At 51.6% G+C, this 14,155-nt stretch overlaps 1 protein-coding gene across 3 annotated transcripts in view; it reads left to right on the top strand.

The window, feature by feature from the left end:
- PSD2 (pleckstrin and Sec7 domain containing 2) overlaps nt 1–14,155 on the top strand; it is a 71,949-nt gene that overhangs the window by 38,504 nt on the left and 19,290 nt on the right. For 2 of the 3 annotated variants that reach the window (XM_027546295.1, XM_027546296.1), the window contains exons 6-8: nt 2,262–2,342; nt 5,978–6,090; nt 7,467–7,527. In XM_027546295.1, coding sequence (XP_027402096.1) covers nt 2,262–2,342; nt 5,978–6,090; nt 7,467–7,527 — 255 coding nt within the window. The remainder of the gene's footprint in view (nt 1–2,261; nt 2,343–5,977; nt 6,091–7,466; nt 7,528–14,155) is intronic. The other variant, XM_027546297.1, reaches the window with a different exon arrangement.

The following is a 14,155-nucleotide window of genomic DNA, read 5'->3' as shown; positions in this document are numbered from 1 at the left end:
AGCTGTGAAGTCAGTCGGTGTGTCATGAGCAGGTCTGGCCGCCAGCACGCCCGCCTCCCTTGTCTGTCTGCCTTGTCCTTCAGAGGGGCCCCCACACCCACATAAGCCTTCAGGTTGCACAGAGGCAGGCCTGGCCTCCAGCGAGGGCTGCTCCCAGGCTACGAGAGGCAGCCCAGGCTCTAGACCCCAAGTTAGAGTTGACGGGGCCTCGGGCCACAGGAGGTCCTGAGGACACCCCTCTTCTCCCCACTCCCACCTCTTCCACCCTCCTTAGCCCCCACAGTGCTCCTGCCTGGGCCTCCCCCCAAATCATGTTGCCGGCACCCTCGCCTCTCCCACTGGACTACAGACCCCCAACCTAATGACATCCTCCTTCGTTAAAGTTGATCCCCACCCTCCCCTGTCTTTTCAACCATTCTGTCTTCATGAGTTTTCTCATCAGCATTTAATTGTGCTTAACCATCTCCCATCTGAAACAAAAATCCTTCCTCAAATGTACTTCCTCCCCCTGCCTCTTCACAGCCAAAATTCTGTCTTCTGCTCTGGGTGGCCTCTGTCCTCTCCCCTTCTGCACACTCAGCATCTCCAGGTTGGCTTCTTCCTGGTCCCCACTGCCCTACACAAGCCCCTCTTGCTAGAGTCAGTAGCAGCCTGGTCTCTTTGAATATGGTGGCCTCAACTCTCTCCCCTTCAACAGCCCCGACACACCTGCCACTCCTTTCTTCTTCAATTAAACTTTCAATGATGAAAATTTCAAGCACACACGAAAGCAGAGAAAGTAATACCTTAAACCTCCTTGTACCCATTATTCAGCTTCACAGTTATCAACATTTTTCTATTCTTGTTTGATCTCTTCCCACCACAGCTTCCCCTCACATTTGCTGGAATATTTTAAACCATATTTCAGACTCTATCATATGATCCATAAATGTTTAGTATGTGTCTCTAACTGACTAGGATTTTTTTTTAGATAGTCATAATTTCTGACAAAATTCCTTAGTATCTCTAACATTCAGTCAATGTTTAATTTGCTCTGGTTGTCTGAAAAATGTTTGTTCAAATCAGCACACAAATAAGGTCTTTGATTACATTTGGCCAGTATGTTTCTTAGGTCCCTTGTAGCCAACAGCAGTTGCCAGGCCCCCCCCTTTTGGTAATGCCATGTATTTGTTGAGGAAACAGGAGGGAGAGCTTGGGGCTTGATTGGACTGAGGTAGAATTATGTTCTCTCTCTTGGCGAGAATGCATCACCCCGGTCTTGACATTCTCTTCCTTGGCTTCCAGGACACCACACCCTACGGCTGTGGCTCCTGTCTGTCTCCTGCACGAGGTTTCTGTCTCTTCAGCTCACCCTGAGAGGGGCTCTCCTCAGGTCTCTGAACTGGGTCTGCTGGCCTGTCTGAGCCCTTCCTACAGGCTTGTCCCCCTTCCTACTCTTACCAGTTAGGGTCAGACAACTCTCATGTAGGTGCTTCTAGACCCACTTGTTGTCCTGGGCTCTGGGCACCCCTAGGGGCTACTTGGTCATGTCCCACACCCACTCCATCCCTCCCTGTGTCTTGTTGGATTCTGCCTCAGAAACATCCCTCCTCCCACCCTTTCCGTCTCTCTCGTGGACAGCTCCTGCCAGCTCTCAGTAGGTCTCCACTCTGCAGGCAGTGTTCCAAATACAGATCTGACCCTCTCATTCACCTCCTGCTTCAAACTCTTCCAAATCAAGTCTCAATCCTTGCCTTGGCCCAGGCCCAGATCCCTGCCTCATCTCCTGCTGCCCCCATTCCTGCTTTCCAGCTCCTGCCACATGGCCCTGCTGGTATCTTTCTGGATAGTGTGCTCTACTGGGGACACTGTATATCATCCCACACCCTACTCCCTTCACCTGGCTGGCTCTTACTTTCCTGAAGGTATTTGATGAGACATCAGCTCCTCCAGGAAGCCTTATTGACCCTCTCACACCCTGGCCCGCTGGAGAAGGAAATGGAAACCTAATCTAGCGTTCTTACCTGGAAAACCCCATGGACAGAGGAATCTGGCGGGCTATAGTCCATGCAGTTGCAAAGAGTTGGATGCGATTGAGGGACTGAGCACACCCTGGCCCAAGGTTGAACTGTCAGAGTCCAGTTGGCCAGCAAGGGAGGCAGCAGAGGGATGGATGGACAGGTCTGAGTGGGTGGGTCAGGGTCCCCAGGGGCCCACTGCCCACGTGCCCCCACTGTTTGCTGTGCCCTGCTTCTAATGGACACCCCCTGCTCTCCTGGCAGCAACGAGTTCAGCAGGCTGGTGGCTGGGGAGTACCTCAGCTTTTTTGACTTCTCGGGCCTGACTCTGGATCGAGCGCTCAGGTCAGTGCGGCTGGGCTGGGTGGTGCCCACAGGCGATACATCTGGATCCTCCTGCCAGCTCTAGTGTGGACTTGCCGTGCAGCCTTGGGCAAGCCCTCTTGAGCCCTCTGGGGAGGCTGTGGGGAAGGGCCCAAGAGAGCAGCACAGTGCAGAGACTCGCTGAGTGCTGGCTCATGGCGGGCACTGCCAAGGTGAAGGAGTGCAGAGGTGACCCTTCAGGAGGCATAGCCTCGACACACCCTGCTGACGGCACCTTAGTGACACCCCTGTGAGGTGGGTGGTACTCTCCCATTTATAAACGGAGAAAGTGTGGGCCAGTTCCCCGAAATCACTGAGGGAGATATGGTCAAAATGACATTGGACATGGTCAGTTTGATCTCATGTCCTGTTGATGTTTGGACCCGGAGAGTAGCCCTCAGGAAGGGCAAGTGCAGGCCTAGGGAGCAGAGGGCAGGCAATGGGAAGATGAAGCCTGGTGCCAGGGACCTGAGCCCAGGCCAGAGCCCTCGCAGGTAGGGATGGCGGACTCTTGAGCCGAGCGAGGGGTGGTCCATGTGTGTTATACCTGTTTACCTCCCGTGTGTCTCTCATATTTTTAGAAACTGTATTTTCCCTTTATTTTCTCTGTTTCCATTGGGATATTTTCTACTGACCTGCTTCCAATTCACTTATTCTTCCTCTGTGTCTCATATACTGCTAAACCCATTTATTGAGTTTTTACTTTCTTTTTTTTTAATTTAAATTTATTTATTTTAATTGGAGGCTAATTACTTTACAATATTGTATTGGTTTTGCCATACATCAACATGAATCCGCCACGGGTGTACATGTGTTCCCAATCCTGAACCTCCCTCCCACCTCCCTCCCCAGAGTTTTTACTTTCTATTGTTTTATTTTTTCAGATCTAGAGGTTATATTTTGTTAAAAAACTTTTTTGGTAGGTTCTAAATCACTGCCTTATCGTTGGTGAAGGGACTTGCGTAACTCGATGAAGCTATGAGCCATGCCTTGCAGGGCCACCCAAGAAGGACGGGTCATAGTGGAGAGTTCTGACAAAACGTGATCCATTGGAGGAAGGAAAGGCAAGCCATTCCAGTGTTCTTGCCTTGAGAACCCTCGAGAACTGTATAAAAAGGCAAAAAGATATGACACCATCACCGATTCAATGGACATGAAGTTGGGCAAACTCCAGGAGTTGGTGAGGGACAGAGACCTGGCATGCTGCGGTCCATGGGGTCACAAAGAATCGGACACCGCTTAGCGACTGAACAACTGCAACAATTCTCTGGGGGGAGAAGTCCTCATCTTTTCATTTATTTTTACTTACTTTCTCCATCTTTCCCTCTCTTTTTGGGAACGTATTAGTCACAGTTAATATTTGAAAGTCCTTGTCTGCTTATCACGGTATCTGTGTCATCTGATTCATCTGTATCTGGTTCAATTGTTTTTCTCTTGGTTTTCCATCATCTATCCTATTTCTCTGTGTGCTTAGTAATTTTTTATTAGATCCTGTACATTGTACATAAAATTACAGTAGCTCTAGATCATTATGTGTTCCTCCAGGGGGTGTACCTTCTGCTTGTCCAGGCAGCTAGAGGAGAACAGGGCGGGTACAGTCCCAGTCTATCCAGGGCTGAGCTGGGGAGCAGCCGCTCTGAAGTGTGGTAAGGCTCAGAGTTCAACCCGATCACAGGGCAAGGGCTGCAGGGCTTTCCACTGGGATCCTGGTGTGTTCACTGGGGCCTCTCCCTTTGGTGGGTCCTAAATTACAATTTTGTCTCCTCAATGCGGCAAGCCTGTGCAAAAACCAAATCCATATGCTTCTCAGAGAGGCAGAAAGCTTAGCTTTTCAGCGTACGGCCCCTTCCATCTTTAGACTTTGGCAAATATCTCACAGGGAAAACTGGCCACATGTTTATAGCCCCTGAAGTCTCTCCAGCTCCGTGAAGCCACTGAATGTTCTGCCTCAGCCCTGTGTCCGTAATCGGCAGTGTCCCCGGGGAGAACTGCAGATCGGCCTACCTCCCTGAGGTCTCTACCCCCTGGGATCTTGGTCCCATTGGTGTCTGTTGCATCAGCGGTTTTCTGATAGCTTAAGAGAGATGTATTCTGTCTGGCATTTTTCACTGTTCTCAGTGGAAGTGTCTGTCAGCTCGAAAGCTGCTCTATCCTGAGCTGAGTGAGGTTCACACTGGATGATCCAGCAGGGAAGGTGTTTGGTGGGTCAGCTTGCGATCAGAGGCCTGGGTGCTGGGCTGGAGGACCTTGAATATACAGCCCAATAGATTGAGACTCAACTGCACAGGCCCTGGGGAGCCACAGCAGGTGCTGGGTGTAAAGCAGGGTTTGGGGAGGCAGTGGTGGCAACACTGTGTTGGTGGCCTTTGATCCAGAGTCTCCTGAGGAGGATCAAGTAGGAGAGGATGAGGCCTGAAGTTGGGCCACAGGGCTCGAGGAATGATTGGTGTGAGAAGTGCAGAGGATAGAGCAGAAGGGCTGGTGATGCCAAGATACAGAGAGAGAAGGGGGTGGCCATCTGTGAGGCTGATCCTGGGGATAGCCTGAGAGTTTGGTTGGAGCTTGGTGAAGACCCCCAAGGAAGGGGTGTTTGGGCTGGCAAGCCCCACCTGGGATGCATGGCTCATAGGTAGGACAGGCTATGGTTGGGATGGGGGATGGTGTTAGTGGAGTGTGAGGAGAAGAGGGAGGGGCCGGATGCAAGGAAGAGAACAGGAAACAGGAGAGACAGAGAAAGGAGGACCATAAGGCGGATGGAATGTTTTTGTATAGCTGTTGACTGACTGGGATTGAATCAGAGAGTGGTCTGCAGTTTTCCATGCTTTGGGAAACCTCCGAAGGTAAAGACTGGCCAAAATGGGGTTCATGGGTCCTAGGGTGTCTTAGAAGTAGTTTGAGGGAGGATAGTGGGCATAACAGAAGCCAAGGGAACCGCAGCAAAATTGGGAACAAGCTAGTTTTATGAACCCAGGACAGATAGAGGACCAAACTGTCTCAGCCTCCTGTTTCCCCTCCCAAGGAGGGGTGTGCCTAGGCGCCAGGTGATGGACCCCAGGCCCATCTCCCGGCCCCTCTGGTTTTGGTATTCTCTGCTAGGGACCCCTGAGTGCTGGTGACCTTTGACTTTTGGCCTTGAGGGGAACTCAGAGCTCTCCAGCAGAGGAGGCTCAGACTTGAGGTGGGGGAGTAGAGGGGGCCCAGGTGGTTGGGCCTGGGGCCATCACGTGAGGGGTATCACATCTGGGAAGGGTGGGAAGGGCTGAGGGAGAGCGCTCCGGGGGAGCGGTGTGGGTGGCCTGGGCCCAGCCGCGGAGGAGGGAGTGAGGAGTGGGGCGGAGGCTGGCACTGGGGTGTTGGTCAGCCTCTGTTCTTCACAATCTGCCCCCGTCTCCTTCCAAAAGGGCCCTGAAGGGTGATGAGGGTTGAAACTCCACACTCCAGAGGCTGTCAGGGGGCTCAGGGTTTCCTCCTGGGCCCAGATGCTGGGGCTCTGGGGCCTCAGCCTCCTCAGGCAGGCTTGGGTGGAGTGTGTGGGGGGTGGGGGCTCCTACCTAGAGTGAGGATTCGGACGACTCAGGGGTCTGGGAGGCCCTCAGCACCCTTGCATCGCCCTCCAGAACTTTCCTGAAGGCATTCCCGCTGATGGGGGAGACGCAGGAGCGTGAGCGGGTCCTGACGCACTTCTCCCGCCGGTACTGCCAGTGTAACCCTGATGACAGTACTTCGGAAGGTACGCCTCACCTGCGCCCCTTACACCTCACCCTGCACCCCTGATGCCTCACCCCGCGCCCCTGATGCCTCACCTCACGCCCCTGACGCCTCACCCTGTGCCCCTGATGCCTCACCTCGCGCCCCTGACACCTCACCTGGTGCCCCTCACACCTCACCCCGTGCCCCTAACGCCTCACCCCACACCCCTGACGCCTCACACCACACCCCTCATACCTCACCCTGTGCCCCTTACGCCTCACCCCACACCCCTGATGCCTCACCCCACGCCCCTGACACCTCACCCCACGCCCCTTACGCCTCACCCCACACCCCTGACGCCTCACCCCACACCCCGCACACCTCACCCTGTGCCCCTTACGCCTCACCCCACACCCCTGACGCCTCACCCTGTGCCCCTGACGCCTCACCCTGTGCCCCTTACGCCTCACCCCACACCCCTGACGCCTCACCCCGTGCCCCTTATATCTCACCCTGCACCCCTGATGCCTCACCCTGTGCCCCTGATGCCTCACCTGGCGCCCCTCACACCTCACCTGGCGCCCCTCACACCTCACCTGGCGCCCCTCACACCTCACCCCGTGCCCCTTACGCCTCACCCCACACCCCTGATGCCTCACCCCGCACCCCTGATGCCTCACCCCGTGCCCCTGACGCCTCACCCTGTGCTCCTGACGCCTCACCCCACGCCCCTGCCCCCCAGTTGGGCCCTGGCTTCCTCCTACCCTTGATCCACCTGCCACTTCTGTCCTGCTTGAGAAACATCGGTGAAGGCACGATGGCGTGTGGCAGGGGGCCTGTCTGCTGGAAAAGGCACCTCCCACTGTCGGGCCTGTTGCCACTCCCTGTGCCTGAAAGTCCTCTGGGTCCTCTGTGCCCTGGAGTCAGTCCTCTGTGCCCTCCTTCTCTGTGGTTCCCTGTCACAGTGCTGATCGCTAGTGTGGCAGGAGTCCTGGGTCTGGCACCCTCTTGTCCCATGGGTGGACCTGAGTCCCAGGAACTGGGGGGCTAGGCTGGTTATTAGAGGAGACATGGGCCTTGGAAGGGGTATAGCCTGGGACCCAGAGCCTTTCCTGGGTATGAGATTCAAGGTGAGTTTGGCCATAGGAGGCAGGAATCTGGGCTAGAACAGGCCCAGGGTGGTCGGGTCCCCCACTAAGGGAAGAGTGTTTCCTGACCTGGGTCAGGGGAGTGGCTCTGATGCTGTAGAGGGGTGGGGCATGGAGTATCATGCAGGCCCTGGGCCCTGACATGCAGTTGGCAGGTGGCTGGCCTCTTCTAAGGCCTGAAGGCTGGCTCTGGCAGGAGATGAGTGGGTGGCTGCAGTTGAGAAGGAGCTGGATGCTTACACTGAGGGTGCCTCTATCTCTGATTTAGATGGGATCCACACGCTTACCTGTGCCCTGATGCTGCTCAACACGGACCTGCACGGACATGTGAGTTGGGGAGGCCGAACGGGGTATGTTCTCTCACTGACTTATCCCAGGTTGTCCAAGGGCCAGCCCTTTCTCCAGCCTCCTTCCTGAGACCTCTCGCTTGCTGGCCTATGTTTATTTAGCAGACCTGGGAGTCAGGCCACTTGGCTTCTAGACTTGGCCTTTCTCTAGTTGTATCCACTTGAGACCTGCCTGGGTCCTCACCCCCAAGCAGTGCCATAAGAACAACTGAAGTACAGGAATTTAGGATGTGCTAAATAAGATATGTGCCCCTAGCCGTGTCCACGCCAGACGCTGCTAAAAGATCACCTGCTCTTCCTACCCCTCGTGCTATAAGCCTGACTGCAGCCCTGCTGAAGGGCCATGCCCCAGGCACCCCCTTCCCCTCAAATGGTAGGTTGCCATCAAGAGGCATTTTCATCATCTCCATCCTCCACTAGGCAAACAGAGAAGTGATGGGGGGTACCCTAGGCTGTGAGCCTGTGCCTCTTCTGGGCCCTGGGCATCTCAGTGCTGCTTGTGGCTCAATAACTCCTTCTTCTTTCCTCTGTCTGCTCCGGGGACCCCCTCTCTGGGCTCTCTTGCCCTCCCTCAGGTGGTAAGTGTAGCTGGTGGTCTGCATGTCCTGTGAGCTTAGACCCCCCATCTCCATCCTCCCCTTCTGTGTCCCCCATCACCCCGTCTGGCCTCACTGATCACTGTGCCATCATTGCTCACCCTGGGATGGTCAGAGCACCTCTGCTGGATTGGGGATATTTCAGTGACTCATGGGAGTAATAGGCCCATGTGAACGGTTCCGGAGGTAACCAGGTTCCGGTTCCATCTCTTCTGGAGGTAACCAGGAAAGTCTAGGACACTCAGGGTGGAAGAAGGAGCTGGGAGAGACCCAACTTCCGATTCCACTCTTGCCTCCAGGTGGCACCTCTGTGACCCAGGGCAAGACTCCAGCACTCTGAGTCTCGGGTTCTACACCTGTGAGGTGTGAATGGTGATTTCCCCATAGTGTCCTGGGGAGACCTGGGAGAGGTACCACCAAGTGTCAGGGTCTGGCACTTAGTAAAGTATTTATTATGAATAATATTATTACATAATCATCACCATCATATTCATCATTAATATTAAAATTTAAATGATGGAGAGTCTGAAGGCCGAGCCTGCAGATCCCTGGAGGATCAAGAATATGAAGGACCTGCCCTGATGGCAGCCTGAGCAGGCGTGGGCACGCTGGGTGCCTGGCCTGGGGTGAGTGAGAGCCTCGATGGCCTTGACACGAAAATTAGTTGTGCGACAGCTTTGGTTTTGTCTGCCAGGGCTGGCAGCCTGAGTGTGGAACAGGAGAGATGTGTGGATTCCATGGGAATGTCACCAGAGTTAATGCTCACTAATGGGCTGATGCTCCCCCAAGACTGCTTACTGTTTGCAGAGAGCAGGTGTTGCTGGCGTACCCTAAAAGGAGCTTTAAGCACACATTCCTCTTCCTATCCCTATGCTCAGCAGGGCCAAGGGCCATCTCAGGACCCAGTCACTGCTGTGTTAAGCCCTGGGTGCCTCTTCCCCTGGTTGAGAGCTGCTAACAAGGGCAGCAGTCAGTAAAGCCCAGGTCGAGAATATTCTTGAGCTTGGTGGGCCTTAGCTGCCCATGGCACCACCTTCTGCCTAAAGTTGAAGAGAAACATTACTACCTTCATACGTTAGACGTGGGTGCAGTAGGATTGTTCATACTCACAGCCAACAGACATTGAAGATCCATTTCTTTCTTAAGGCAGTATTGCAAAACACCAAAAGCAGGAGGTCTGAGTTGTAATCCTCTTTATTTTTCACACGATAGTGTGTGACCTGAGGTGAGTTACTGACTTCCCTGAACCTCAGTTTCTCCATCAGAAAGTCCCTGTGAGATTTAAGGAGACAGCAGTTGTAGAGTGTTTAGCCCAGAATCGGGCCATTGGCATCACTGGGAGCTTTCCTGAAAGTGGCAATGCCTGCTTTGTGCTCACCCCATCCCTCCCTCTTCTCATGCTACCGTTGTTCCACAGAGACTCAGTGCCTGGGGGAAGATGGGGATCTCAGGAATGTGGGGCCTGCTAGGGCCCCCAGAAGTGGCTCTGGTCAGAGCGGGAGCCAGTATGGGGACTGGCAGAGGGAGTTGGTGCACACTCCCAGATGGGCACAGCCTAGTGGAGGAATTGGGAAGGCTTCCTGTAGGAGGGGCATTTGGACTGTAGGGGCCGACACCTTCTGCGTTCCATAAATGAAAAGGAAAGAGAACCCCTGCCTCAGTGTGCCTACCTTCTAGTTAAAGGAGATGAAAATAAACAAGTCAACAGGTGATTACAAATAGTGATAGGTCTCTGAAGGGAATCAACAGGCGGGTGTGATGGTGGCTGGACTGGGGGTCAGGGAATGCCTTTCAGAGGAGGCACAATTGGGGCAGAGACCTGCAGGAGCCAGTCACGGAAGGACCAGGGACAAAGTCTTCTAGGCAGAGGGGCCAGTGGACTGGTTTTCATCTTTTGGCTATTGTGAACAGCGCTATGAACACTGGTATAAAGGTTTTTAAAATTTTTTAAATTATTTTTAAACTGAATGAAAGATTGTTTAAATTCATATAGTGCTTACAATTTCCAGAAGTTTCCCATGCATGACTTCATGTAATCCCATAATAACCCTTTTGTCTTCCTACCCCTCTATTGCCCTCCCCCTTCTTGGTAACCACTAGTTTGTTCTGTGAGTCTGCTTCTTTTTCTGTTTTATTCACTGGCTTGTTATATTTTTTAGGTTCCACATCTAAGTGATATCATATAGCATTTGTCTTTCTCTTTCTGACTTGTTTTACTTCGCATAAGTTCTTGTTTGAGAAGCTGCTCTCAATTCTTTTGAGTGTATACCTAGGAATGGATTGCTGGGTCCAGTGGTATTTTTGCATTTAACTTTTGGAGGACGGGAAAACTGTTTCATAGTGGCTGTTGAGTCCAGGAGGGAGGTGATGGTAGCTTGGGCTGACAGGGCAGTGAACAAGGGTAGAAGGGACAGATGAGCGAGATCAGTAGAGGATGAGCCTGACAGGACTTGCTGATGGGCTGATCAGGGAGAGGAGGAAGAATGGCTTCAACATCTGGCTCGATGGGGGTGCTATTTCCTGAGATGAGAAGGGAAATTCTGTGGGTGGGTGGAAGGTGTGGTGAGTGGGAGAGCTGGGGCTCCAGTCCCATTTTTGACATATTGTGTTTGAGATGCCTATTGGACATGAACATGGGTGTTGCCAAGGAGGTGGTGGGATAAATGAATCTGGGATGCCAGAGAGTGATGGGGTGACGAGGTCGCTGTCATCTTGATGGAATGAAAGCCATGGGACTGGCTGAGTGCCTCAGGGAGAGCGGCAGGTTGGTGACCTTGTTGTGGGTCATGGCATTATTTAGAGGTCAAGAACTTTTCACTTTCATGCATTGGAGAAGGGAATGGCAACCCACTCCAGTGTTCTTGCCTGGAGAATCCCAGGGATGGTGGAGCCTGGTGCATTGCCGTCTATGGGGGTCACACAGAGTCGAACACGACTGAAGTGACTTAGCAGTAGCAGCAGCAACAAGCAGAGCAGAAGGAGACATTTTGAAGCAGCCATGGAGATGGGAGGAAAACCAGGAGTGTGTGGTGTCTCAGAAGCCAAGAGAAGAAAGTGTTTCAAGGAGAAAGAAGTGGCCAACTATATAAAAGGCTGTCATGAGGTCAAGAAAGACAATAACAGAAAAACAGCCTTTGGGATTGGAATGGCCATTGGTGGGTCATTGTCATTGGATGGTCAAGGTCATTGGAGCCCTTTACAAAAGTACTTTAGGTGGAGGGGCCAAATGCCAGGATGGAGTAGGTGGAGGTGAGGATAGGAGGTGAGGAAGTAGAGGCTGTGGAGAATTCTTTTGCAATATTTGGCTTTGAATGGGATCCTGAAGTGAGCCACTGGCTGGAGGGGTCTAGCAGGGACTTTTTTTTTTTAAGTTGGAGTATAATTTCTTTACAATGTTGTGTTAGTTTCTGCTGTATAATGAAGTGAATCAGCCATATGTATATATATATATATCCTTTCCCTCTTGGTCCTCCCTCCAACCTCCCATCGCCATCCTACCCATCAAGGTCATCGCAGAATACTGAGCTGAGCTCCCTGTGTTCTACAGCAGATTCCCAGCAGCTATCTGTTTTACACATAGTAGTGTGTGTTAATACACTAGTTCAGTTCAGTTCAGTTCAGTCGCTCAGTCGTGTCCGACTCTTTGCAACCCCATGAACTGCAGCACGCCAGGCCTCCCTGTCCATCACCAACTCCTGGAGTTTACTCAAACTCACGTCCATCGAGTCAGTGATGCCATCCAGCCATCTCATCCTCTGTCGTCCCCTTCTCCTCCTGTCCCCAATCTCTCCCAGCATCAGAGTCTTTTCCAATGAGTCAACTCTTTGCATGAGGTGGCCAAAGTACTGGAGTTTCAGCTTCAGCATCAGTCCTTCCAATGAACACCCAGGACTGATCTCCCTTAGGATGGACTGGTTGGATCTCCTTGCAGTCCAAGGGACTCTCAAGAGTCTTCTCCAACACCACAGTTCAAAAGCATCAATTCTTCGGTGCTCAGTTTTCTTTATAGTCCAACTCTCACATCCATACACGACCACTGGAAAAACCATAGCCTTGACTAGATGGACCTTTGTTGGCAAAGTAATATCTCTGCTTTTCAATATGCTATCTAGGTTGGTCATAATATGTCAATCCTAATCTCCCAACTCATCCCAACCTTTCCTTCCCCCTCTGTGTACACATTTTGTTCTCTGTGTCTCTGTTCCTGCCCTGCAAACAGGTTCATCTGTACCATTTTTTTAGATGCCACATAATATGCGTTAAAATACAATATTTGTTTTTAGGAGAGACTGTTTTAAATCTGACTAGGGTGTTGTGTATATGCCACTAGGATCTACTAGGCAGGCAAGGAGAAACTGATGATGCAGGAGAGAGAAGGGAAAATTGAAGCTTTCCTTGAGATGAACAGCAGGGCATAGATGGAGAATGGCCTTAGCTGGGAGTAGGGAATGCTCATTCCTCATGACAGGGTGAATTGGAAGGGAAGGATGTCGGAGGAGGGTGAGCTTAGCCTCCAGACAAGAGAGAATGGGGGCTTGGGTTAGACTTGGAGATGGAGACAAGGAGAGAGATTATAAATGTACTGTGGATGTGCAGTCACTAGCACTGGTTGATGGAGTCAATGTTGAGGTGAGAGCAGAAGTCTCTAGGATGAGACCAGGAGAGGCGGGAGGAGATGGTGGGAGAAGCTGCGCTATGAACCTCCAAGCTGAAACAAAGATAAGTTGTTTTGCAAGAAAAGCTTAATTTCTCTCACACTTGGGCTGCTTGAGGTTTAGCAGTGGGAGTGCTGGGGAGGTGTGTTGGGGCCAGATGGTGGAGGACTTGAGGGACAAATGCACGGGTCAGCATACTATTCTGAAGACTGGCAGTGGCAGGGAGGCCCTGCCCATTCTTAGATGGTGAACAAGCCTCATATATTAGAACTTGGAAGGAGCACCAAGTGCAACTCAGGTTTAGTCTAGATTTGCAAATAGTGATGAGGGTTTTCCTGTCCAAGAGACTTTTGACTGGTCCCTTCCCTTGCTCTGAAGGATGACATCTACTTTCTTTCTGCTTGGCCTGTTTCATTCTGCTTTGAGAAGGGGAAGACTTAAAGACAGGCTGGGATTGTTCTGACCTCAGGTAGGTCACACTAGACCTGCAGAGAAGGCCTTGGAATGGGGCTGTGGCCCGCCCAATCATAATTCTTTTCTGATTGGAGACAGAGGCTGTGGGAACAGATTTTTGGGTCAAGGGCAGGCTTGGAGGCCCTTTTGATCCAAATGTTGGTGGGAGGAAGGGAGGAACTGAGAACTTGGAGGTCCCAAATCACTCCAAAGCCAAAACAGCTTGGCTTTGGAGTGTTCTGGGCATGTCTCTCTTTCTCTCCATCTTTCTTCCTGTCCTCCCTCCTTCCCTCCTTTCCTCCCTTTCTTTCCCTCTCCCCTCCCATTCCCTTCCCTTCTCTTCCGTCTCTCTTTTCCTTTTCTGGTATATATCTTTTGGCCTGGTGGCTGTTGTTCATTTACCCAGTATGATTTGACTTTTTTGCAACTGACTGTCTTACTTTCTCATCCAGAGAGAGATTGATCTTAGTAGCTGTTTTGCATGGACTTGAAAGTGTATTCTGCAGTTGTTTGTTGTAATGTTCTATATGTGTTGAGAAGGTCAAGCTTTTTAACTATGCTGTAAAACTCTTTTATATCCTTAATGATTTTTTTTATTGTGGTAAAATGTATAAGACATAAATTTACCATTTTAACCAGTTTAAGTTGTGCACTTCAGTGGAGTTAAGTACATTCACAGTGTGCAACCATCACCGTTCTCTGGTTTCAGAACTTTTCATCACCCCAAAAGGAGACCTTGTACCCATTAGCAGTCACTTCCCATTCTCTCCTTCTGCCAGCCCCTGCCTCTTCTGGATATTTAATGTGAGTGGAATCATACAGTACATAGCCTTTCATATCTGGCTTCTTTCACTTAGTGTAATGTTTACAAGGCTCATCCATATTATAGCATGTGCCATAATTTCA

This window comes from Bos indicus x Bos taurus, chromosome 7 (assembly GCF_003369695.1).
Source record: "Bos indicus x Bos taurus breed Angus x Brahman F1 hybrid chromosome 7, Bos_hybrid_MaternalHap_v2.0, whole genome shotgun sequence".
NCBI lineage: Eukaryota > Metazoa > Chordata > Mammalia > Artiodactyla > Bovidae > Bos > Bos indicus x Bos taurus.
The sequence above is the reverse complement of the archived record's forward strand: the minus strand, read 5'-3'. Positions and strand labels throughout refer to the sequence as shown.